At 47.0% G+C, this 26,657-nt stretch overlaps 1 protein-coding gene across 1 annotated transcript; it reads right to left on the bottom strand.

Moving 5' to 3' along the window:
• Nucleotides 1-11,316: 11,316 nt before the first annotated feature.
• On the bottom strand, nucleotides 11,317-21,859 carry LOC132248665 (olfactory receptor 10V1-like). The gene is made up of 2 exons (XM_059722476.1): nucleotides 20,479-21,859; nucleotides 11,317-14,736 (listed from the first exon to the last, which is right to left on the bottom strand). Exon 2 carries the CDS (start codon nucleotides 14,711-14,713, stop codon nucleotides 13,775-13,777), a length of 939 nt encoding a protein of 312 aa, XP_059578459.1. The 5' UTR covers nucleotides 14,714-14,736; nucleotides 20,479-21,859; the 3' UTR covers nucleotides 11,317-13,774.
• Nucleotides 21,860-26,657: the final 4,798 nt, after the last annotated feature.

The following is a 26,657-nucleotide window of genomic DNA, read 5'->3' as shown; positions in this document are numbered from 1 at the left end:
CTAGGGCTCTGCTGGGACCCCCTGTTGCTATTATTTTACCTGTTTCATAGTTTCATAGTAGCTAGGGTCAGGAGGGACCTGAACAGATCTTCTAGCCTGACCCCCTGCCACACGCAGGAATGAATGCTGGGTTCACAAGACCCCAGACAGGTGATCGTCCAACCTCCTCTTGAATTTGCCCAAGGTAGGGGCAAAGACCACTTCCCTGGGAAGTTGGTTCCAGATTTTGGCCACCCTAACTATAAAAAATTGCCTCCTGATTTCTAACCTAAACCTATTCTCCATCAGCTTATGACCATTGTTTCTCATCACCCCAGGTGGTGCTGGGGAGAAAAGAGCTCTGCCTATTTGCTGTTGATCCCCCCTGATGAGTTTGTAGGCAGCCACCAGGTCCCCCCTCAACCTCCTCTTGCTGAGGCTGAACAGGTTCAGGTCCTTCAGTCTCTCCTCATAGGGCCTGTCCTGCTGCCCTCTCACCAAGCGGGTGGCCCTCCTCTGAACCCTCTGCAGGCTGGCCACATCCCTTTTGAAGTGCGGCACACAGTACTCCAACTGTGGCCTGACCAAAGTTACATAGAAGGCGAATATCGCCTCTCTGGACCGACTTGAGATGCATCTTTGGATGCACGACAAGGTATGGCTTGTTTATTTGTATTTATTTGTGGCTTATTTATTGTTCACCCATACTTATCTATAGGTTATATGTTGGCTATCTATGTTTATTTTGGGTTTTATCTGTTTCAGATCAGATACTTACCTGTGACTTACCTGTATCTGGAGCACTGATATAAGGTTTTATGGCATTTACCCAGATTGTATTGTTTATGTTATTTGTTTAGATATCGTGTGTGTGTGTGTGTGTGTGTGTGTGTGTAAATTGTACATATGTTTATATCCCTGTTTCTTTTCCTTGTGATAAGTTAATGTAAATAATGTCTATATAGTTAAGTCCCCTGACTGTCCTGGCCTGGTCCTATAGGGACGGAGGGAAACTGAGCGGTCTGCAGTTCCCCCACAGCACACCTGCCAGCTAACAATCCCCTTCAATTGGAGAAGGGGAGTATATACCCGAGTTACCTGAGCTACAGATATGTAACCTCTGAAACATCTGTGACCCCATGTGACTGTCTATGACCTATATGTTTGCCAATATTGCCTGTAACACTTCTGTTGTAATAATGACAACTGCAAAGATGTCTGTGAAGCAGTTACATTGGATATGATGCTTCCGCTGATCAACATAAAGACTTCTTTGACTAAGGACAACAATTGTGCGTGAGGTAGGGGGTGGGTGGAAGGTAACAGAGCAACGGTTCTCAACTTTTTCTGGACTAGAGGTACCCCTTGTCTGACTTGAGGCACCCCTCTGTAACTTGTGAATTGAGCAACACTTCATTACAAATAATAAAGGCCCTTGGCAGACATGCAATTAGAGGTGCAATGGGATCTGAAAACTGATTGCCACAATTGCACTTCCTGCCATGCCATACGTTCATGGCAGGAGGTGTGATTGTGGGATCATGTGTCAGATCCCCTCACACCATATTGCCCATGTATAGGGAGTCTGTGCTTCCCCCGCAACAAGAAGTAGCAAGCTCTCATGAGTGGAAGCCTGGATCAAATGATAGCTGCAGGGGTTCATGGTGTACCCACAGTGCTGGGAGCCTAGATCAGCTGACTGGAGCACCCAGGCACAGGGGCTCAGTGGAGCCCTTGAATCGAGCTGTGTCCCAAAGGCTAGGAGCCCCAGTCTGCTACTGCTGTCAGCTGAAGGGAAGAATCAGAGTCAAGGGCTCTGATGTGTCCCTGCAGCTGTGAGTGGCGCTCGATTGGGGCTCCCAGCCTCAGGGGCACTTCAGAGATTTCAATGGGCCCGTGAGGCCTCAGGAGTGCATGGGAATCAAGGGCTCCCAAGTGCTCTGGAAGCTGGGAACCCCAATCAGCCTGGTCACATGTTCAATTAATGGCATGATATTGAACAGCCATAAAGTTATTGGACATATTTTGTGTAATAACTTTGAGGCTTATTCTTTGTTTTACCATCCCATTAATTGCATTAATAGGCAACCAGGTAAGTACTTAAGACGTGATTAACTGGTTAATCACGTCTTAAATGTAACATGTGCCAGGGACCTAATTTATTTATTTATTACCATGCTTACCAACTTGCAGAGGTCCCAGCTGTGGTAATGGAGCAGCAGCCAGGAAGGGACCAGACTGAATCTGCACTTATTCCCTCACATCCTTATCTCCAAATTTTTCAAAAGATCTTGCAACACACTAGTCACTCGAATAGACTATGAGGTGGAAGGAAGAGTTCAGCTCTACACCAGGTAACACATTTTAACAGTGAGATGTATTGGTCCATAGAATATTTTTTTACAGAAAAGGCAGGACTGCCCATTGTTATGTTTACTTACTGCAACATTTTGCTGAATACACAGTAAGAAACACTCCTAGAGATCTGGTGGGAGTCGACAAGATGTCTTTCAATAGAGTGTTAACTTGCGTAAGGGGCTATGTAATAGGGCTGTGCGAAATTTTGCTGGCAGTTTTGTTTCAATGTCATTTCAACTCGTTTCAAGCTCAAAACAGTAAAATCGAAATGCAGCAGAGAGCTTCGAAACAGCCTTGAAACAAAACAAGGCAAGTCAAAACGTTTCAAAATTTTCTAAATGTTTCGAGTTTCGAAGCTCAAGCTGGGCTTGCCTGCAGGGAAACAGAAACTAAAGTAAGGAGAGGGAGGAAGGGAGGGGGAAGGAGTGCTCTCATTATTGACTGTGTAGCTGGCCACTGACTATCATCCTTCCCTGAGGTCTCTTCCAATCCCAGTGCTCTGGGGGGGGGATGGAAAAACTGCGTAAGAGGCAGCATTGTTTGAACTGCCCTGCTTTCTGCCTTGGTGTCAGTTACTGGGCTGCGTATTCCAGTGTTGCCTGTCAGCAGCTAGAGGTGCAGAGCCCCAGAACCCAGACTTCCCCTGCACTGATCTCCTTGACAGCTGGCAGGCTTCATGGCCGCAACAGGGCCTAGGAGGCCTGCAGTTTTCACCCCCCTGTGCCCTAAGACAGACACAGTCAGTTGCACAAGCACCCATGTCACGAGTTTTGCCTGTCAGCAGCTAGAGGTGCAGGGCCCCAGAACCCCCCTGCACCTATCTCCTTGACAGCTGGCAGGCTTTGTGGCCTCAGCAGGGGCTAGCATGCCTGCAGCATTCACCCTGCTGCATTCTCCCCTTGTACTCGGCCTTAGTGAGGCCGCAGCTGGAGTACTGCGTCCAGTTTTGGGCTCCACAATTCAAAAAGGATGTGGAGAAGCTTGAGAGAGTCCAGAGAAGAGCCACGCGCATGATCAGAGGTCAGGGAAGCAGACCCTACGATGACAGGCTGAGAGCCCTGGGGCTCTTTAGCCTGGAAAAGCGCAGGCTCAGGGGTGATCCAATGGCCACCTATAAGTTTATCAGGGGTGACCACCAGTATCTGGGGGAACGTTTGTTCACCAGAGTGCCCCAAGGGATGACAACTAGGTCGAATGGTCATAAACTACTACAAGACCGTTTCAGGCTGGACATAAGGAAGAATTTCTTTACTGTCCGAGCCCCCAAGGTCTGGAACAGCCTGCCACCGGAGGTGGTTCAAGCGCCTACATTGAACACCTTCAAGAGCAAACTGGATGCTTATCTTGCTGGGATCCTATGACCCCAGCTGACTTCCTGCCCTTTGGGCAGGGGGCTGGACTCTATGATCTTCCGAGGTCCCTTCCAGCCCTAATGTCTATGAAATCTATGAAACCTTAACACACACAGTATCACCTGTGTAACGAGTTTTGCTTGTCTGCAGCTTGAGGTGCAGTTTCCCCAAAACCCCTGCACCTATCACCTTGAAACTTGCCAGGCTTTGTGGCCTCAGCAGGGGCTAGCAGTTTCGACTCCACTGTGACTTAACACATACATGTGACATGAGTTTTGCTTTCAAGACTTTAAGGTGTAGTTTCCCTGTACCCCTGCACCTATCTCCTTGAAACTTGGCAGGCTTCATGCCTTCAAAAGGGGATACCATTCCTGCAAGTTTCATCCAACTCAGGCCAGAAATGGCAAAGTTATAGGCTGTTTTGAGCTTCCCCATTATAGCCTATAGGTGCAATGTCGAAACAGCGAAACTGTTTCGATGAAACGAAACAGAACAGCGGTTTCAAATCAAAATGAAATTCAAAACAAAACGCTGTTCCGTTGAAACACAAGTCAAAATGGAACAGTGCTGTTTCACACTATGTAAATAGTACATGTTACAGTGACAGGGCTTTTGACACTGTTTTGCACAACATTCGCATCAGTAAGGTAAGGAAATACAGTCTACAGAAGACTCTGGAAGATGGATACATAACTGGTTGGATTATCATGATCAAAGAACAGTCATTGATGGCTCAGTGTCTAATTGGAAGTATTAAGTGTGGCTCCCCAGGTCTGTACTGGGTTTAGGACTTTATAATATTTTCATTAATGGTTTGAACGATGGGACTGAGTGCACAGTTAGCAAATATGCAGATGACACCAAACAGTGCTTGTAAATCCTTTGGAGAAGGGGTGCTCAACCCCTATCCTGCAGATCAGATCCAGCCCACAGAGCCATGCCACCCAGGCTGCAGGGATCCCCACAGCCCTGACAATTCAGTGGGGGAGCAGTGGCAGCAATTGCTGCACCCCTACTTCCAAATTTCTGGACCTGTGGCGAGCATCATGGGACAGATAGCATGCTAGATTAGTGCACAGACATGGTCCAGGGCCTATTCTAGGCACACAGGCTGGCTGGAGACAGTACTGGGCCCAATCCTGAAGCATGGGGCCAACAGAAGGCAGTACAGTGCCCAGATCTGATGGCATGGTGCCCTAGGGAGGCAGCACGGGTGGTGCAGAGCTGAGGGAGTGGGTATGGAGCCAAGGGAGGAGGTACAGGCAGCACAGAGCTTCAGGGAGTCTGTGTAGGCTGCTTGGAGCTAAACGAAAGTGCTGGAGCCCCAAGGAGGCAGCACAGAGCTAAGGGAGGTGGTGTGGAAATCATGGAGCTGAGGGAAGTAGTGTGAAGCCCCAGAGAGGTGGCACAGGGCCTGATCAAGTGGTGCAGGTCCCATTTGTATGTCAGGGAGCCAAGAGAGGTGGCATGGGGCCCCATCTGACAGTGCAGGCCGAATCTTAGTGTATGGAGTCTAATTCTGCCAATGGACAGGCTCCATACCACCAGCACCATAGCAAAACTTCTGGTGGCCCCGGGCAGATTTTAGTATCGCCCCCCCCTTCACCAGAGATAATAATAAGAATAATTTTTAAATTACTATTTTTGGACCCCCTTTCTGTTCGGGCCCTGGGCAGCTGCCTGGTTTGCCCATGCCTGTGTCCAGCCTTGCATACCACTCATCCAGCCTGCTGCACAAAAACATTGAGTACCCCTGTTTTGGTAGATAGGATTAGAACTCAGAATAACCGTGATAAACTGGAAAAAGATCTGGAATTAATAAAATAAACTTTGCTAAGGACAGGGAGATTGTTTAGCCACAAAACTATCACATACTCAAACATAGAGTGTACAATAATTGGGTAGCTTGCAGGACTGCAGAAAAGAAGCTGGGGTTTATGGTAAACTTCAAGCTGAATACGTGTCAGCAATGTGCTCTTGTTGCAAAAAAAAGGGAATCATATCCTGGGTAGTATTAACAGGAGTGTTGCCTGCAACTCAAGAGAAATTATTCCTATGCTCTATTCAGTACTTGGGAGCACTGGAAAATTTCTTCCATTTGGGCACCATTCTTTCAGAAGGACCTGGAAAAGTGGAAAGAATCCAGGAAAGAGCAAGAAGTCTGGGAAACATTTTATTTGAGGATAGGTTAGAAGAGCTGGAATTATCTAGTCCAGAAATGTAGCAGGTTGCTACTCCCTGAGCCAGGCTCAGGAGCCAGCCTTCCCACTTTCCTACTTCAAACTAAACAGAATAGCAAAACATCAATAGAACCTCCCTGCCCCTACCCCACCTTGTCTCTCCTGTCCAGGACAAGGGCTCCACCATGGTGCTTCAGCGCTGCCTTTCTTCTCAGCTTCCTTCCCTCGCCAGAATCATTTCTCTGGGAGCTTTTAACTTCCTCCAGGTCCAGCCAGTCAGCACTCTCAGCTGGCCCAGAGCTCCTAGGCAAGGAGGTGTATTACCCTCTAACCCCCTGCAGCTAGGCTTTTCAGTCATACACCTTGTTACACAAAAAGATTTGACTGAGGGGGCATTTGATCATTTGTTAACAGTTTTCCAATACAAGAATGGTGTTCATAAAGAGAATGGTGATAGATTATTTTCTGTGGCCACAGGGGATAGGAGAAGACCCAAGGGGTCTTCAAAAGGAGGCTAGATAATCACCTAGCCGGGGTCGTTTGACCCCAGTACTCGTTCCTGCCCATGGCAGGGGGTCGGACTTAATGATCTGCTCAGGTCCCTTCCGACCCTACCAACTATGAAACTGTGAGAAGTAACAGTTTTAAATTACAACAAGGAAACTTTAGGTTGGATTTTAGGAAGAACTTCCTAAGCATCACAGTGGTTAAATGGGGGAACAGATCACCTAGAAAGTCTGTGGAATCTCCTTCCTTGGAAGTTTATAAGACTGGGTTAGGCAAACGACTGTGGAATGGCTTAGATATGGCTTATTCTGCCTTCAGTAGATTGGTAAATGAACTGTAATATAAAGGGGCCTTTTCAAAATCTTTCAGACCTGTGGAAAAAGAAGCTTAAAAAAATTAGCCTGCAGTGGCAATTTGGACAATTTCATAGTTTCATAGTCGGTAGGGTCGGAAGGGACCTGAGCAGATCATCTAGTGCAACCCCCTGCCATGGCAGGGCCTGCTTGGACCTGCCTGAGATGCATCTGTGGATGCATAACAAGGTACGGTTGGCCTTCCTGACCGCATCCCCACACTGTCAGCCCATGTTCATTTTGGCATCAATAATGACTCCAAGATCCTTTTCTGCCTCTGCACTGACGAGAAGGGAGTTCCCCAGCCTGTAGGTTCTTCCTCCCCAGTTGCAGCACCTTGCACTTGTCTGTGTTGAAACCCATCCTGTTCTCATCTGCCGACCCCTGTAACCTGTCCAGATCTGATTGCAGCCTATTCCTCCCTTTTAGCGTGCCCACTTCTCCCCACTTCTTAGTGCCATCTGTGAATTTGAACAGGGTGCTTTTTACACCCCCATCCAAGTCACTGATGAAGATGTTGAACAGTGTGGGCCTGAGGACCGAGCCCTGGGGGACCCCACTGCCCACCTCCCTCCAGGTCGAATAAGACCCGTCCACCACCACTCTCTGGGTGCAGCCCTCCAGCCAACTAGCGACCCATCTGACTGTGTAGGTGTCGACACCACAGTCTCCTAGTTTTTTAATGAGAATGGGGTGAGAGACCGTGTCGAAGGCCTTCCTAAAGTCCATAAAGACTACATCCACTGCTACCCCTGTGTCTAAGGATTTTGTGACCTGGTCATAGAAGGCTACCAGGTTGATTTGACAGGACCTGCCTCTAATGAACCCATGTTGGTTGCCCCTAAGCATAACCTCCCCTGCTGGCCCCTCGTGGACATGCGCCAGGATAATTCTCTCAAAAAGTTTACCCAGGATCGAGGTAAGACTAACTGCCCTATAGTTTCCTGGGTTCTCCTTCCTCCCTTTTTTGAAAATGGGAACCACATTGGCTCTTTTCCAGTCCTCTGGCACCACACCAGAGCACCACGAGTGCTCATAAACCCGTGCTAGGGGTCCCGCAATGACCTCTGCTAATTCCCTCAGCACTCTGGGGTGGAGATCGTCAGGACCTGCTGATTTAAATATGTCCAGTCCCTCCAGAAGTTCCCTGACTAGGTCCTCACTGACCCTAAGCCTGGGTGACCTCCCCTGGGGCCTACAGGGGTCCCGGTTGGGGAGGGTGACCCGTTCCCTGCTCAGAAAAATGGAGGCGAAGAAATAGTTAAATAGGTTAGCTTTGCTGTCTGGTGCGACAACCAGATTTCCTAGTGTGTCCCGCAGAGGCTCCATGTTACCTGGAACCTTCTTTTTACCCCCTATGTATTTAAAAAAGGATTTCTTGTTGTCCTTGATCTGGGTAGCTAGTCCCAGTTCCATCTCCGCCTTTGCCTTCCTGACCGCCCCCCTACAGCCCCGAGCAACTGAGGTATAGACCTCCCTGGTGATGGCCCCTTCCTTCCATTGGGTGTACGCCTCCTTTTTAGCTAGGAGACGTTCCCAGATGCTTTTGGTGAGCCATGAGGGCTTTTGCACCCTCTTGCCCTCTTTGATCTGTGTTGGGATTACCTCCCTTTGGACTTGGAGGACCATCTCCTTAAGGAACGACCACTCTTCTTGGACACCCGACTCCTCTTCCTCCGGGACCTCAGTGCCTCCCCCCAACTATTCTCCTTACCTCATTGAAATCTGCCCTCCAGAAGTCCAGGGCTGCTGTCTTGCTGCAGGCCTTTACCACCTTGCACTGGATGGTGAATTCCAGCAGGTGATGATCGCTGTCACCCAGGTGTTCGAGCACCTGAAGACCCCTCACCACGTCATCACCCATGGCCAGGACCAGATCCAACAAGGCGTCTCCCCTGGTGGGGCTGTGCACCTCCTGGGTTAGATGGAGGTCCTATATCTCGGCTACAAACCTACGTGAGCGGTCAGACCTGGCTGACTGCTCTTCCCAGCAGATGTCTGGAAAGTTTAAGTCACCTTAATGACCATGTCCTTTGACCTTACTGCCTCCTTTCATTAGTTATACAATTTATGTATAACTAATGAAATCTAGTTGCTTTCCCTATCACAAGTCTGTATGGGAATATGTTATCAGGTAGCCTGGGGATGAAAGGATTTCTCATAGGGCATGGACAGTTGGACCAAGGGGTCTCAGTTCTCAGAAGAACATTGGAGGCATCCCAGGAGTGGGCCTAGGATCCGCAAACCCGAGGTATTACCTGGACTTTGCTCAGTCTCAGGAAGCTTAAAAGTACACTGGCCTAAACACAGGATCCTGGTAGCAGTGTAGTCAAGGTAACCTGACCAGAGCTGTGATATCTGCATATGCAAGGCCTACAGTGACTTATGTTAGGGTGTCAACAAGGAATGGTAATGTAGGTCAGTATGTGGAGGCGATCAGACTCTGACTGGTTTTGGGAGCAATGTAAGGAGAGTGGTCAGACTGATAAGATGGAGGGACCACAGGTGGAGGGAGGCCAGGCTTCCTAAGGAGGCCAGACATAAGGATAGAGGAGAGGTCAGATCATAAGGACGGGTCAGGGAGCATGGCATGGGAGCAGCATGGGGAAGGGAAAGATCCAAAATGAACACCCATAGAGAATGCTTGACAGCGTGAAACCCCTAGTAGAAACTGGTGGAACCCCTTGCGGTGTGCTAGGGCTGATCCTAGTTGGATAGGATGTTTTAAAACTGTCTTAAAGGAAAGCCTATGGTTTGGCTCCCTGCCCACCTCTGATCAGCATTTGCACTGAGTAGCCCTTGTAGCCTACCCATATCAAATCATGATAGGAGCAACAGTGCTGGCTTGAACTGCCCTTATCCCCAATTTTTGCGTGGTGCTGAAGTGGGGCAGCTCAGCACCTTCATTTTTGGGGGGAGAAAGGCCAACTCTTTGATCCTTGGCTATTTGAATTGTCCCTTCTGCTTAGGGCTCACCCCCAAAGAGTGAGGGACCAGAAGCTTTCTCCAATTCAAAGCAACGCTTTCCAAGAGAACCTTTGTTCTGCCTGAAGCAAAAGAGGAACCGGGAGGATTCACCAGGTCCCCAAAGACCCTGAAAGTCAGATAAATACTCCAGGCCTAGTGGGAAGTTTTAACAACTAAAACACAAAAAAGAGATGGCAGCCACTTCCTCAGTTCTGATGTGAGGAAAAATATGTGTCCTTTCCTTTAAAACAGGGGTGGGCAAAATGCTGCCCGCAGGCCAGAAGCTGCCCACCAGGCCATTGTATCTGGCCCTCGGGGCCCCTTAAAAATTTAGAAAATTAACATTTATCTACCCCTGGCTGCCTATCATATGGCCCTCGATGGCTTGCCAAAACTCAGTAAGTGGCCCTCCGCCCAAAATGATTATCCACCCCTGCTTTAAAACCTTCTACATTTGAAATTTAGCATGGACAAGTGATTTTAAAAAAGTGTTCAGGACTCCTCATGTCTCTTCCTGACTCACCCGGAGCACCATGGCGATCAGCAGCAGCAGGGCAGAGTGGGTTGGGCACCCCTCAGTCTGTGCAAACAGCTCCTCGTGCAGCGCCTGGGACATGGGCACAGCCACTTTTGCTGGCAGCCCCACTACCTGGCTGGCGCTCGCAGGGGGGGCACTGGCTACACAGGGTGTGCGGCCTGACGGGGTGCACTGGCGCTCTCAGGGGGTGCACATACATCCCCGTGCACCCCCTACGTGTCGCCCCTCATACACCTGGTGTCCTGGCCCCTGCTGGCGGGTGTGCGGCTCACCTGAGGCCTCAGTGTGGGGGGAGCCTGCTGCTGTCACTGCCACTGCAGTTCCTGCTCCTGCTGCCAGGCATGCTCCGCCCGCTGCACCTTCTCTGCAGTGGTAACAGCTCCCCCTGGGCCTCACAGATGTTATGCAGCATGCAGACCGCAATGATGACCTGGGGGATGTTGTCCTTGGGAAACTCAAAGCGGGCAGTGAGGGTGCACAAGTGTCCTTGAGGCAGCTAAAGGCACACTCCACTAGTGCGTGGTTCCAGCCCAGGCAGCAGTTAAAGTGTGCCTAGTGGGGGGTCCAGCTGGCCGGTGTAGGGCTGCATGAGCCAAGGGAGGAACGAGTAGGTGGGATCCCTGGTAAGGTGGGTTGGGACCACCACAGCACCCAGCTGGAGGTCCACCATCCCCTGCATGAAGTGCCTGCTCAGCACCAGCGCTGGCACGGCAGAGTTCTGAAACATGCAGGCATTGTGGGGAGACTTCAACAATGCCACTGCTCCTGAGAATGAGGTTAGTAAAAAAAAAGCATTTATCTAAGCAACGTTTTTTCTTTGCTTGTTTTGTTTTCCTTTTACTTTCTTTCTTTGATATATTCATTTATTATTTTCAGTGTAGAAAAGTCATAAATATCTTAAATGTGAAAGCTACATGCATCACTTAAATTACATATAAAGGTGAGGACATGTAGGACTATCCAATTTAGATTGAATGACCAGCCTCAATTGCTGTCTTCTGCATGAGCATTACAATATAATCTTAAGTTCTCAGGTATTCATTCTTGTTTAATAAAGCAATGTTTCTACACATACAACATGGTCATGATCAGAGCTTTAATTGCATTTCTCTCTTCCTAGGAAGCTCTCTTCTGCTTCCTTAAGAGAACACCGTTTTTTAAACCCTCATTCTTTTTGTATTCCTGAGGTTTGATCCTTCCTGTTTCAAACCAGTTTTGCATTGGCTCAAGACACAGGCAAAATCCAGTAGTGTAAGGATAGGTGGGCAAGTGGGACACGAGCCCCAGGCATTGGCTGAGGAATGCTGTGCCCTAATGGAGCTGAGAGAGGGATGCCATACCTTCCCATCCCCTCCTCCCTTTCAGTTCCAGCTCCAGCAGAGGAAGGCACAGCAGTGGGAGCAGGGCAGGAGCGTATGTCAGTGAATGGCATTCTTGAAAATGTATAGATGTAGCTGTGGAGAGGAAGATGTCACCGCATTTTTTGCAGCTGATAAACTTTGTTTTTCTGGCTGCTGGGCACACGTGCCTGCAGCAAAAATAATGAGGAACCATCTCTCCCAGCAGCCGTGAATCTCCAGCTGCTGCTTCTGCACCACTGCTATTCCTCCTCAGGAGCCTCCAGATCCAGAGGTTCTGCAAAAAAGGTGAAAGGGAAGGGAAGGAGGGGAGATTGCCCAAGCCAAATATACCTCTGGGTAAATCAACAAGGCTAAGAGATCTGGCACTGTTTCTTAACAGCTAAGGGGGTTGCTGAGAGGTAGCTATCTTGATCCATTTTTTCCCTCCTTTTCTGATTTTCTACACAACTCTCTCTACTGAGTTATACTAATATAATCATAATGCAAACCTCTTCTGATATCCAGGCCAACATACAGTATTACTAGATTATTAAAAGCACCACAAAGTCAATAGCTCCTCAGAATTTACTATTGCCAGCCCTGCCGCCAGCAGCAGCAATTCCTCACGGTCTAGGATGCGCACACAATGCCATGTCCACCACAGCTGATGTTGAATAATCAACACGTCTATACCGGTGGTTCTGGGTTCTCTGTTTACGTGCTGCTTAAGCAACCAAAGGTACTTGGCTGGTTCCCAGAACAAAGATCTAAAATGAGAGACAACCTTGACTGAACAGGAAAAGTTGCAAATCTCTGGATATTTACTCTATGTCCTCCCAATGCATCTACCACCCTCAGTAGAGAGACCACTTGACAGCCCACTAGATCTCTCTGGTTGACATGGTACTTGTATTCAGTCATCCCATTACACCTACTTATTCTCACCAACTTTCTGGTATTTACAATCCCTTAATACTTCAAATGCCCCAACCTACAGTTATTGTTGGACCCAACAAAACCCAAGGTCTTCTAGCACAGAACTTCTATCCTTTTCAGCAATGCATCCTGGAGCTCCCCTTCTAATTACCTTTGTATATTCATCAACAGAACTAGGCAAAACTACTGTAAAAATGGTCTTCTGTCCCAAATAATGTAACCTGACATCTTGTCCATTTAAACTTGGTCCTAATCCTTAGTAGCTGGGGCCAAATAGAGGTGATTAACATGAAAGCAAAAGCATCCATTATTCCATTTTTGGCATGCATGGCCAACAGCAGATCTAGAGGGGATGCGATGGCATGGTCACACCCCACATTTCCACAGCTTAGCTTGGCAGCCCTGGTTCTTCACAGCCCCAAATGACTGGGTTCCCTGCAGAGTCCAGACCATGATACAAGAACAGCAGCTGGGGAGTTATTTTAAGCTCCTAAAGCAGGTAAGAATCCCTCCCCTCAGCACTCCCTTACTCCCCCTCTGGGCTCAACAGCATTTTTCCTCTCCTCCTTTTATCACGCCTCCCTGCTGCCCTCTTTACATACACCTCTGGGTGCAGGAAGGGGAGTGCTGCTGTCACTGTCCCTGGCTGAACCAGGGGCAGGGGGAGCCTCAGAGCCACTCCTGACCTGCTCCAACCAGGACTGCAGGGACCAGCTTTGTGTGGAAGCAGCCAGGGACAGCAGCACTGGTGGCAATGAAGGAGTTCCCCCTTCCTGCCCAGCCCCTTCACATGCTCCCCAGCAGCCAGGAAGAAGATGCAGGGATGGAGAACCTGCCCACAGCTGCCACTGTCCCTGGCCAAACCTGGTTCCCCACGCAGCTGCTTCCCACAGCCCTGGCTGGAGTGAGGCAGAAATGGCCAGGACAGCAGCAGTGGGGAGTGGGTCTCTCTTTTCTGTGCCAAGAGGTAGAATTAGAGAAGGGGAGGGGAGGAAATGTGCTGTTGAACATGGAGAGTAAAAGGGGTACCAAGAGTGGGGGAGGGATACTTACCTGCTTTGGACACTTAAAATCTGTATCTGCTGCTCCTGCTATATGGTCTGCCTAAGCCATTGTTGAAGGGAAGGCTGGGAGCAAGGGGTGCAGTCACCTCTGCAGCTCCAGCACCTCCTTTTCCCAAATTCTGGATCCACCTATACCCTCAGGCACTTACACATCTTCTGCAAAGGGTGTTATTTATGGAAAGATGTTCCAAAGCTATCACTTATTTGACATATCTCCTCCCTAGCACTCTGCTCAGGACATCCTTCAGCTCCTTGTTCCTCATGCTATAGATCAGAGGATTCAGCACAGGAGTCACAAAGGTGTAGACCACGGACACCACCCGGCCTTGTTGTGGGGAGTAGCTGGAGCTGGGGCGCAGGTAGATGAAGCTGCAGCAGCCGTACTGCAGGAGGACAACGGTCAGGTGGGAGGAGCAGGTGGAGAAGGCCCGGTGTCGGCCGGCTGAAGAGCGGATTTTCAGGATGGCATCCACAATGAAGATATAAGAGATGCAGATGAGCAGGAAGGGAATGGCCAGGATTATGATACAGACTGCAAAAACTGCTGCCTGGTGGATCTTTGTGTCAGCACATGCCAGCTGCAGCACAGGCAGTACATCACAGTAGAAGTGGTTGATATTGTTAGTACCACAGAAAGGCAGGTGGAACAGCAAAATAGTAAACTGCAGGGCCAGCAGGAACCCCAGCACCAGGGATGCAGCCACAAGGCGCGCACAGACTTTCCAGCTCATGATGAGGGTGTAACGCAGCGGGTGGCAGATGGCTACATAACGATCAAATGCCATGATGGCCAGGAGTGTGCTGCCAGCCCCACCCAAGAAGATGAAGAAAAACATCTGGGTGCTACAGCCAGCAAGGGAAATGGTGGCCTTCCTCCCTGATAGGAGGTTGGCCAGGGCTAAGGGGGCAATGACAGAGGAGTAGCACATCTCCATTGCTGCTAGGTTGGCCAGGAAGAAATACATGGGGGTGTGGAGGGAACATTCGGTGCAGACAACGAGAGTGACAGCAGAATTTCCACAGAGGCTGATCAGGTACATGAGCAGAAGGATCACAAAAATCAGCAGCTGCACCTCATGAACGTTTGAAAAGGGACAGAAGCGGAATTGTATTGGCATGGTCTGATTTTCACCCGCCATTGACCCAGCTCACAGAAAACCTGCTGAGAGACAAAAGAGGGAAGCAGTTACAGTTTTGGGCAAAATCTATCTTACACTGAGAGACACAAGGCATGGTTCTATTGCCACTAGGATGCCACATGTTTCATTCTCTTTGGGAAAACCATCAACCTGCCAGACAGACCATCAACATCTTTTTGGATTTGTGTTACATTTATTTGCTGCATAGCAACCGAAGTGTGATGAGAAAAGACAAGCAAGGCTTGAACAGGCCTAATCTATTATGGATCATTTTTATTTTATCTTTTTCCAATCATTTGTATATTTTAATTCATAACTCTACTGGGGCTTTTGAGTTTAAAAGTGTGAAGACATGGGATGGGGAAAGAGTTTCCTATCATTTCAACCATTTATTGCTAAGCTTTTTGTTTGCTTATAATAGGATAAAGACATGTAAATATTCATTACATTTTGTCCATATATTTCTGAATCATTTTTTAAGGGGAAGGGTGGCTAAATAGTTCATTGCACAAAAGTGGCAGAAACAAATTCGCTCTCCCTCAAAGATTAGACTTGAAGAATGTCAACCCCAAACTGAAAGGGTCTGAAAGTCACAAGCTAACAAATCTAACAAAATCCATTCTAACAAAGGGCAGTGGGATGAAGATGACTCATTAACCTTAACTGTTCCATTTGTAAAATGATAGAGATGGAAGGTGAAATATAGCAGAGATACTATCTTGTAAAGGAGTTTGTAAGATCTTGTCACCATGAAAAATATATAGGGTGATTCTCAGGCAGAATTCAAGGAGTAAAAAATAAATCTGTGCTTGCTGGAAATGGAACGGGTCTACGGTCATGAAGCATTTTAACTACTCAGTACATGCGTCTACACAAGACTCTATGTTGCTGTAGCAATGAGCTACTGCAAAGTAGTGTCAGCAGGCACTAACTATGATGCTGCTGCTACTGTGCAGTCATTTAGTACTTGCTTTTGCAAGTACTTGCTAAAGCAAGTACTAAATGATCGTGCAGTACCAACTACAAAGCCAGGGGACATGTAGACATGCCCAGTCACTAAGAGATAATCAGTTCAATATGAGCTCCCAATGCTGTGCTGTAGTTAGAGGAAGTGCAATCCTTGGTTTTATAACACGGAAATATTATGTTGGAGGAAAGAACATGTATTACTTTTGTCTTTGGCAGTGATAAGTCCACAACTGTAATAATGTGAAGAGTTCTAACATCTGCAGGTAGAAAAGGAAACTGAATAATCATAAAGGGTACAGAAAAGAACTGCAAAAATGTTTTAAGTTTGGGGAGAATGGCCTTGTTGTGATAGATGTAGGAAGCTCAGTCTATCCAGTTTATTTAAAAGAAGATCACAGGGAGGGTGTATATATGTCTAAGTCAACTTAAAATAAGGCAAATAAATTAAGTCAACTTTACTAAGTTACCTTAGGTAGCCACGTAGAAGTGTACATATGTACAGTTCCTTCACATGGTGGCAGCCATCTTGTGAGCCCTTCCCTGCAGTAGCCCCTGGCCCCTGTTAAGCCAACTTGACTTAGTGTACGCACATACTTTCAGTCAACATAGAATTGACTTAACTAATGTGACTCAAGATAATACACATCAAAGGTGTATATTACCTTATGTCACATTTAAGTAAACTCATACATGTAAACACATACATGTGTACGCTCTGACAGTTAAGTCAACCTTAAAAGTTAAGTCAGCTTAACTGTCAGAAAGTTAGTATGTGCGTACGCACCTAGAATGACTTGATCATAGTGTACAAATAGTTAACATGGGGAAAAGACAAGATTTTAGATAGTTCGTTAATTCTAACATAACATAACATAAAACTCAGACCTTGGAAACTGCAATAAGACAGATTCAGAATTATTTTTCACAGTGATAGTGAAAAATCACTGTGATTTTAACTACTGTAATTTACTGTATACTTACTGTGCACTTACCAACTTATCAAGTGCACTGCGGGTTCCCTATCCAGAGGCATAACAAGCAGTTTCCATTCTCTAAATGGGAGCTGTAGTGGTTGGCTTAGTAGCAGCCACCATTCTTGTGCCCTCTCAAAAGCAGCACCCAGGCCTGGAGCCCTAGTCAGTCACCCCTAGTTACACTGCTGGCCCTATCCCTTGGAGCTTTTAACTAAGCCTTCTATATCTTTCTAAAAGGGGTGCTACAGCTCAAACACAATTCATATGCTTGATACAGATATTCCTAAGAGAAGTACCGTAGTCTACGTTATGCAGGTGTTCAGAGGAGGTGGTTATAATGGTACTTTGGGGGTTTTAAATCTATAGATTTATGAAATCTAGTATGCAAAGTGCAATGGAGTAAAACTACTCATGTGGAAGAAGGCTCTGGGATCCTAAAAGGGAATGTGACAAATAAACCAAAGACTATGATCCACCAAACATGCAAGGAATAACATACTCATCAGCTAGTGTCACTTTACAAGGGCTACTCATAGACCAATATGTACAGAAATGGAAAAAATGAGAGGAACATGTGGAAGATACAGGTGACAGGTCTGTCCTAGTGGTAGGAAGGTTAAATAGGTCATGGAAGACCACAGACAAATATTCAGTCAATAGCAAAGGGCTTAATGCAGACAGATTCACCAATGAGTGTGCAGGTTCTCAGGAGTTACTGTAAACTGGTATTGCTCACCCAGGTGTAATGGGTATCGGGGTCAGGAACACTGTCAATGCTCTTTCCTTTGTAGAAGGGGAGTCACCTCCTTTCTAAGGGCTGCTGGGAACTGACAATGGTGCCCAGGCTCTACCTGTAGAGCTTTAGGGTGATATAATTGGTTGAGATTTTAATGTCCACAGATTCTTAGACCAGAAGACACTTTCCTGACTTCACATTAACCTGTTCAGCTTAATAGAGCCTCCTTCCAACATCTGACTGCTTTTATGCTCCAACAGGAATTGACAGAGAGGCTTTTCATTTTGCCCGTTCTCATGGAACCTCACCATCCAATTTGTGACAAAAGGAGCCAAAGATCCTGCCGTAATGGACCCAAGGCTGTGGCCCTTCCCTGCAGAGGAGCTGACTGCAAGCACAGATCTCACCGCCTTCAGAATCAGTGCAAAGCCCGTAACCTACAACATCAGATACAATAGGCAAAGAAGGGAGAAGGAGGATGTGTGCATGTTCAGTATGCATTACACATCTTTCCCAGCGCCTAACCCACAGAGGCTGGGAGTGTAGAACAAATCCTACCTGTAAAATAGTTCTTGTGTTACGCCTCAGCTCTGTATTCTTGGACAACCCTGGCACAGGATGCAGTCTGTCTGACTCACAAAGGACTCACCCCCCGCCACCTAAACGAAACTGATTAAGATGCAGCGAGAGACGCACCTAAGAACCTCACCAGATAAGGGTGATAAGAGTGAAACAACTGCCCTAGGTCTCATTTACATCCGAGATGGAACCAGATGACCATTCATTTACATGAGAGATGGAAAACAGAAAGACTGAAGCAGAGACTGCAGTGAATTCTGGGACCAGAGAAGCAGGAGAGCACTGCATGATGGGGAATCTGTGCTTCCAATGTTAATCAACCCATGTTCACACACACCCAGCTCAGCATTTATCAGACCAGTTCTAATCTGGATTTACTAAGGACTTTTCCCCCCCTCAGACACACACACACAGCTCTAAGTTTAATAGGCATCTCGGGCCATACATTCCCCGGTCCCACTATGGGAGGCCTATTTAAACTTGATTGACTAAAACTCGGTTGCTGGGTTAGGGAATGCTGAGGCAAGAGACCGAGTCAGAGGGGGTACGGGCAACATTTGAACAATGGTTAAGGGTTCATCACAGCATCCAGCCTGCTGGAGCCCTAATCCCAGGTGTTGTCATATCTTTCCCAAGATGACTGGTGGAAGTCCTCTCCACAAAAGGTTATGAGCACCCCAATAATTGTCTTAAGTCTGTTAAAAGACTATTATAGTAAGATCTGGAAAAGTCATGCTAAGCTGAGGCTTGTGCACAACAAGTAAAAATCCAAAATCCTGATGCTGCAAGCTATCGTTCCTGAAGAAACCATGAGATATCCCATCAGTATATCTGCCATCCATAGGAATCTCAAGCTGGCTCCCAAGTATTTGGTTACTCCCTAATCTTAAGTGTTTCCTGATTATCAATCAGTTTCCTGAGATGGTCCAAACCAGATAACCCCTTGTCAATAGAAAAGACAATGTTTTACACTACTGAGGGTGCTTCGAAGCAGCTGCACTGAGGGTATAAAAATCTGTAAGTGTGTGTGCTTAAAAGAGAAAGAAAAAGAAGAAGAAGCAGGAGGAAAGGAGAAGGAGAGGAAAAGGAAAGAAGAAGAAAACTCCTGTGCTGACACCATCCCCTGTCATTCTTGGAACGCTGGAAGAACAGATCATCTCTCTCTTCAAGGATTGTGCTACGGACTGTGCCTGTCAGCTTTGCAGCCTGAGTACCGTGGACTAGGTGAGATCCCAGCGTTCTCTCTTCTTTCTAGGCATAAACTTCTGAACCTGAACTGTATCAGTTAAGCTTGAGCTAAGTTTCCCCAGATACTTAGTGAAACCAGGGTAGTATTGTCATTGTTGGTGTTTGTTTTTCTTTTGCATGTCTATTACTACTAGTACTATTATATATTTCATATGTTTAGCAATAAATAACTTTTATAGTCAAACTGGTAGTAATTGGGTATATTTTTCCTTCTCTGCTTCTCTTTCCTCCCGTGCTCTGCAGCAACGCTTCTTTTACCTATGCTAAAGATCCCTGTGAAGCCCAAATTATTGTGGGGTCTGCTCATCAAGAGGCCAAAGATTGGGACGTGCTGAGTTTGAAACACGTAAGGGGATCAGCTTGTACAGGCTGACTGACCCAGTTTGACTCAGACGTGCCCTTATGAACTGAATGCTGGCCCATGAGGGTGTCAGCTGGACACCCAGCCAGATTCAGAGGGATTCTGTTCACCTGTGTGCTTGTGTCTGACTGCAGTTTATTGTTGCTCTTATGAACTGATTCGTGGCATATGAGGGTGTCAGCCTGTCCATGCTGATCAGCCCGGCCAGATCAGGCGTGTCACATTAATTGGTGTGTGTTTGTGTGTATGACTGATTTGGTGACTGGAGGAACCCAGTCCCATTGAGATTGAGTCCTGCAAAATAGCTCCACTGTGGGTAAGGGCTTGCAGAAGGGAGAGATACAGCTCTGTATAGTAACACAAGCAGCACATTGACAGAATCACCAAGACCCTAGAAACTATCCCTAATAAATGAGAACACCCGAAGATAATGGGCAATTTTGGTAACACTTGAGAGAAGCATAGAAATACAGGAGCTTGAAGGAACCTCAAAACATTCATTTAGCCCATTCCCTTGGGCTGAGACAGGATCAAGTATAGCAAATAATCCATGATTGATGCTTGACTTCACTTTTTTTAAAAACCTCCAATGGAAGAAATTGCACCACCTTCATAAATAACTTATGGCCTTATAATTAGAGGAAGGGATTTTTGTGGAAATATCTGTTACTGGACTACACAGCACAGGTGGGAGAGATGTTAGGAAAGCCTTTAGGCACAAGGTACCCTATGGAAGGGTATCTTGTGCCCGAAAGCTAGACTAGCATCTCTCCCACCTATGCAGTTGGTCCAATAACATATCACCCCAAAGATCCTTCCCTCTCACATATTTCCTGGATCATCACAGCTACATCACTCAAACCTACCTTAGAATTTGAATATTTAATAAACAACTTACCCAAGTCTCCTCTGCTGCAAATGAAGCTGCTGGGTGCAGTTCTGACCATGTCTGCTTTCTGTACAGCTTTGCTGTGCATAATGACAGCATGCTGATGTGATCTTCTGGAAAATTCATTCAAACACAGCAAGTATTGTTGTCTCTTTCCCATTAAACTTGCCCAAGAAGTTTCTTTCTTCTTGAGGACAGTATGATGACAAATTGCCCAATTAAAATTTCCTTAATGACTGAGGGGTTTTGGATTAGGCCCTTAATGTGATGTCCCCCTCCCCACTTTTTTGCATAGTTTCTAGATTTACTATTTGATGGTTTAAATAATTTATTTTAAACCGATAATGAACCTTCCCAGCTCCTTTCTAGTGCTTGTCATCTGTGCATCTCAAAGTACTATGCCAAGGAGGACAATATCGCTATCCCTCGGTTACAGATGGTTAAACTGAGGCACAGAGTGGTGAAGAGATTAGCAAAAGTGTACCCAGCAGATCAGTGGTGGGATGGAATCAGAACCCAGGTCTCTTACCTTCCAGCCTGGGACCAGCCTGTTATCCACATGAATATACTGATTAAAAGGAAAGATTGAGCACTGAAAGAGCAAGGGGCAAATTTGATTTTGTTCAGTCTCTTTTTCGGTTGAGGTTGTCAGGGAAGCACCAGTGAAACTTCCTTTGCCCTAGAAATGTCTTAGTTGCTGAAGCATGTAGAAATAGAACATTCCTAAGCATCTCGTATTCTTTCACTCATTCTTCTGTTTCTCCTCTTTTCTTGCCTGCCTTTTTATGTCCCTTCTCTCTCCATGTCTCCACATGAATTCATAAGTGCTAGCTAGCAGAAGCTGGGAAAACAGTTTATTCAGCTGCTCCCAGGCAGGATTGCTTGTTCTTAGTTTCCCCTGCACATAATCAGTATGGCCCTCAGCACTTCCCACTGGTACCTGGTCATAGAGCTGAGCTCATCTGCTTAAGACTCCACCACTCAACTTCTCTGCTGCCAGGCTGTGCGCTGCTCTTCCTCTAGCAGAGAAAGGACCGGAGGGGTTGTCTCAGGGCACAATTAACAAAGCAGGGGAGTGTAACAGCCACAGTGTAATGAGTGTAATGGCCCCACCGCTCTGTGACAATCACTGGTTTCTTCTTAGTGTGCTGGTTGAATTGGTTTCTTCATCCTCTCTGTGTGTCCTATGTCAGATCTATGCCATCCCCCAGAACCAAAAGGCATTTCTTGCTGAAGTCCCACGGAGCTGTTATTAGCATGGAAATGCACAGGAGAGATTCTGTTTGCATTTCTGACAATCACCAGCTGAAATCTGAGCATGCATCTGCATGGCATGGTGGACAGGGGCGCTTTCTCTCTGTGGGGGTCTCATTTCTGATCAGAGCCACCTGTGCCACATTGCACCATAGCCCACGAGTGCTTCCACCTGCATCTCAAATCTACCCACAGCCCCTCAAAACAATTCCTTTTGCCATGCTGTGGCACACCAGTGGTGGCACTCCCATTCTAACCAAGACCAGGAGACAACAAACACTCTCCCTACCTGCCATGCCTGCACCTGGAATATGTTACCAATTCACCCCTTGCCCTTTGCTCTTAAGTCTTTGCCTAAATGTTCTCTTACCAGGTTCAGCCAAGATTGAAAACCTTGTATTTTTCAGACTCTAAAAGATTTAAGAGCAGTCAGGCAGTTATTGAAAAGCCTTTCAGAAAATCTGTACTAGATAATTTTTAATGCTAGGTTAGAATTTCTTTGTGGTCACACCAAAATCAAAAAAAAACATACCATACAGAGTAATACATCATCTTAACAAGATACATCTAATTAGGCACTTCAGATAGGGAGTCGATAAACAGTGGAATCTGATAGGTTGCCTGGATGTAATTAATCTCTGTAACCCCAATTTCAAAATAGCATCCCCCTTTTATATTGATCTGTTCTCATCACTTAAGATGCTTGGCTTCCCTACTTGGTTAATCTATACATTTGCATTGGCACATGTTATACATGCATCGGTATAAAACAGGGGGATACCAACTTGTACCCAGATCAAAAAAACACATTATCCTTAAAATTCTTCAGCTATTTTTTTTCCATTTGCCAAGGACATCCCAGATCAGTTCTTGCTTCACTGAGACTACTCTGTCTCTTTTCTAGCTGCTTAACAGTAAAATCTATATGTGCAATTCCCTTACAGTAATATTTTCCCTACAGCTTTCTTAGGCAACATAGAGTAATGGAAGGCAGCTAGATTGGCTCCCATTGTGGGATCTCAGGGCTGGGGATAAAGAGGGAATTATTCTTATCCCCCTCTTGTGTGGGGAGAAACTGAGCTATGGTGAGGTGACCCAAATTTTCTTACATGTACCACTATTTTTGGCTGTGATTTGTCTCAGGTCGGACCTAGCACTGGGAGATGAAACCTTTTGGGCTCAAATGAATTGAGTAAGGAGAAGTAGTAAGCGGGAGTCGGAAATGCAGCAGCCAGGACTCCTGCTTCCCCAACCCCTGCTTTTAATGCTAGCCCACGCTGACTCTCTCAATCCGGAGGGCTGCTGCAGGGAAAATCTGCTCGCCTTACCTCATGTCACGAGTGAGGGCAGGAACAGCCGTTCTTTTCTGTGCTCCGCACACCCCCCTCCCCACCCACCCACACTGAGCTCGTACATATACATTTCCGGGACCCCAGGGAGCTGAGCTCTGTATGGAACAGCCTTGGCCACACTGCAGGGAGGAAAATTAACCCTCTCACTGTTGCTCTGCTGAAGTAGGGAATATATTGATGGACATGTCGGTGACATCAGATGGATCAGATCTCAGAGAAATTCTCATCACTATCCATGTCCACCCTTTTCTACTAATTGCTTCTTCATGAAAGCTGCCCAGACATTTAGCTGTCATATCATCATCATCAACATTGTTGTTGTTCTTGTTAATATTCCAGATTCAAAATCAGAGTTTGGAGTTTTGGCAGAATTGCCAGGTATTAGTAGGTACGACCTGACGGGAGTCACAACATGAATGCTTCTGCTATGTCCCCTGTACAAACCCTCTCACACAAAGAACACATCATGAAGACAAGAGCAAAGGTGAGCACTCGGCACAGCATTCTATATAAGCTCACCTCAAAATGGGGTCCGAACCCCTCAACCATCCAAAACACTGCTCTGGCCCTCAGCCTCTCCTCTGCCTGGTATGCGTGTCCTGTGTGGGGGAGATCCACATATGCTAAGTGCCTTGACCCCACTCTGAACGATAGCTGCCAATACATCACCGGATGTCTGAAGCTTGCCAGCCTAAACAGTGCACCCTCTGGATGGCATTGCTCTGCTCGACATCCAAAGAGCAGTGGCCAGCAGGATAGAATGATCAAGACAAACTCAAGATGTGAGACACCTGCTGTACAACCATCCCACACAGCACACAAACGTCTGCAGTCATGCAGGAATTTCCCCACCAGCATCCAAACTCTCAATGCCACACCCAAGGAGACATGACTACGGATGTGGAACGAGAGGCTGAAGAAAATACCTGACAGTAGAAAAATAGACATTCCAGCAGCTGAGTCCTTGCCACCAGGAGCTGACAAACCATGGCAAAGGTGGCAATGTCTCAACCGCCTACTTACCTGGGTTGGACACTCCAAGGAACTAATGAAGAAGTGGGGCTATACCATTGGTTCCACCATCTGTGACTGGCACAGAGCATCAGACTATGCAGCACCTGCTGCAATGCCCTTGCTTGAAGGCATGTGTACAATGAAAGACATCGCAACGTACAACAAACGAGCACAAGCACGTGTAACAAAATGGTCAAATGTGGTGTAACTTGGAATAATATCCCTGCATGAAGCTGAGGAGAGCTACTAACCCTGTGGTGAGACTGTATTGCCAACCCCAACTGTCTAGCATTCAGGAGCCCACCATACCCAACATTCTGAGATTAGTTTAAAGTACTGCAAATTGGATTTCCCCTATTAGCTTTTGGATATTTAACCTACTGGGCACAATGTTTTTATGCCTGTATCCCCATTGCCAAGGGCTGGAAATTTTATTTTTTGTAAAAGAGACCTGAGATTCTGATGTGATTCATGACTCTAGGAGGTAAGGCTGTAGTAAAAATAAAGCAAGACTCTGAGACTTGCAATAAAATTATGAGGCTTGGCAATGTGGGTTGCTGACCGATGTGCAGGCTCCCACTCTAAGTCTTGGCACTTTACAAGAAGCACCATGAGTTAGAGTTCCCCCCCTCTGCCCCCGGGCCAACAGACAATCACCTATGGCTGTGGGACAGGGAGGATCGAGCCTGCCTGCAAGAGCTTGAGGACCCTGCCTGCAGCCTCTCCCTCTAAAGCCCCCCAGCTCTGGGGCCGTCCTCATGGAGGGGAAGAGGGGAAGGAGGACCAAGCTGCTGGCTGTGGTTTACCTGGCCTGAGCTGGAGGTGGGAAGGGGAGGTGGCTTGGTGGAGACCACAAGTCGGGGGGCTCTGATCCACCTGCCCCCCTCCAGCTTGGGCTGGGCAAAGTCCAGTTGGCAGCTCACTCCCCCTACCCCTCCCTCTCTCTTCCTGCAGATGACTTTGGGGGGCAGAGCTGGGTTGTATCAGCCCAGCCCTGATCATGCCACAAATTCATCCTAGGGAACACAAGTTCCTTACAGCACTCCAAGGTGAAGTGGTGGCAGACTTACTCGGTGGACTTGGTGGCAGCCTATAAGTATATAAGGGGGTGCACCAGGATCTGGGAGAACAGTTGTTCACCAGGGCTCCCCAAGGGATAACTAGGCCTAACAGCCACAAACTTCTGGAAAGCCGATTTAGACTGGACATACAGAAGAACTCCTTTACAGTCCAAGTGTCCAGGGTCTGGAACAGACAACCCCCAGAGGTGATGCAAGCACCTACTCTAGACTCATTTGAAAGGTGTTTTCAGTTTTGTTTCATTTCGAAAGCACTGTTCTGTTTCATTTCATCGAAACTGTTTTGCTGTTTCAATGCTGTGACCAGTACTGAAGCCAAGTCAGCCTGGCTTCGAAACTTGAAACGTTTCAAAACTTTCAAAACATTTTGACTGCCTTGTTTCATTTCAAAGCTGTTTCAAAGGCTTTTGTTTCATTTCGATTTCCACTTATTTCCCTTTAGTCACCCACAGCAGGGCACAAAAAACACTCCTTTGCTGTAGGTCCTTCTGTCCATTTACATGCTAGAAGGGGTGGGGACCTGGATTCTGGACTTATTTTCTCCCTGATCACCAGTAGGAGTCAACATTGAGCTTCCTGTTCTCTGAGACAGTGGTGTTCAACCTGTGGTCTGCAGGGCTCTGTCATCCAGCCAGTGGGACTCCCCATGGGTCTGGAAATTTGGGGTTAGGAGCTTTTGCAGTGGCGGAACTGTGCCAGTATTAATTGCTGCAGTTTCTGGGGCCATATTTCTGGACCTGTGGGGTGTCCCATGGGCCAGATGACATGGCCTTGTGTGCCAGCTTGCTCTGGTGCACAGACATGGGCCATGGATAGATCTGGCACAGGGGGCCAGCCCGGCACACCAGATTGCATCCATAAACTGACCCCACATGCTGTTCCCATTCTAGATTTAGCCTGTGGAGCAGCCCTGCACCACTTATCTAGGCTGCAGGTTGTGCTCTACTGCTCTAGTACTTCAGGCCAGATGGTGTAAACAGCATTTTACACAGAAATATTTTATTTCCTGCTAAAAATTTAAAGTAAAAAAAACCCCCTTCCTTAAAAATATTTAGTTTCTGGTATCCTACTACAGTGTCCCATGGTGCCTTCTGTTCCCTTCTTCTCTAGTTGTTGGGCAACCCAGCCATACTACATTTCCCATGAAGCAGCATAGACAGGGACTTATGTACCACATCTGTCTTCCCCCTCAATATGTAGTAACCAGTGTGCATCATGGGAAATGTAGTCTGAACAGGGACAGCAGCATATATAAGAAAATGGGAGCATGAGATACTATTTCAGTAATACCAAATGGAAATAGTGATTCTTTCATGATACAACCAATCATTTCTGCAGAAATAAAAAAAGATTACCAACAAACTGCATTCCCACAGCCTGGGAATCTACAGCTCAAATGTACCAGTGCAGGGAGAGAAAAATCTCATACCTGTACTTGTTAGGGTTGTGCAAAGCCATCAAAGCATGGTAGATATGGCCCCCCTGGACT

The sequence above is a fragment of the Alligator mississippiensis genome, chromosome 2, assembly GCF_030867095.1.
Source record: "Alligator mississippiensis isolate rAllMis1 chromosome 2, rAllMis1, whole genome shotgun sequence".
Classification (NCBI taxonomy): Eukaryota; Metazoa; Chordata; order Crocodylia; family Alligatoridae; genus Alligator; species Alligator mississippiensis.
The sequence above is the reverse complement of the archived record's forward strand: the minus strand, read 5'-3'. Positions and strand labels throughout refer to the sequence as shown.

What these genes read in the sequence shown, in the direction of transcription:
- LOC132248665 (XM_059722476.1), bottom strand. Translation starts at nt 14,713, where the DNA reads ATGGCGGGTGAAAATCAGACCATGCCAATACAATTCCGCTTCTGTCCC.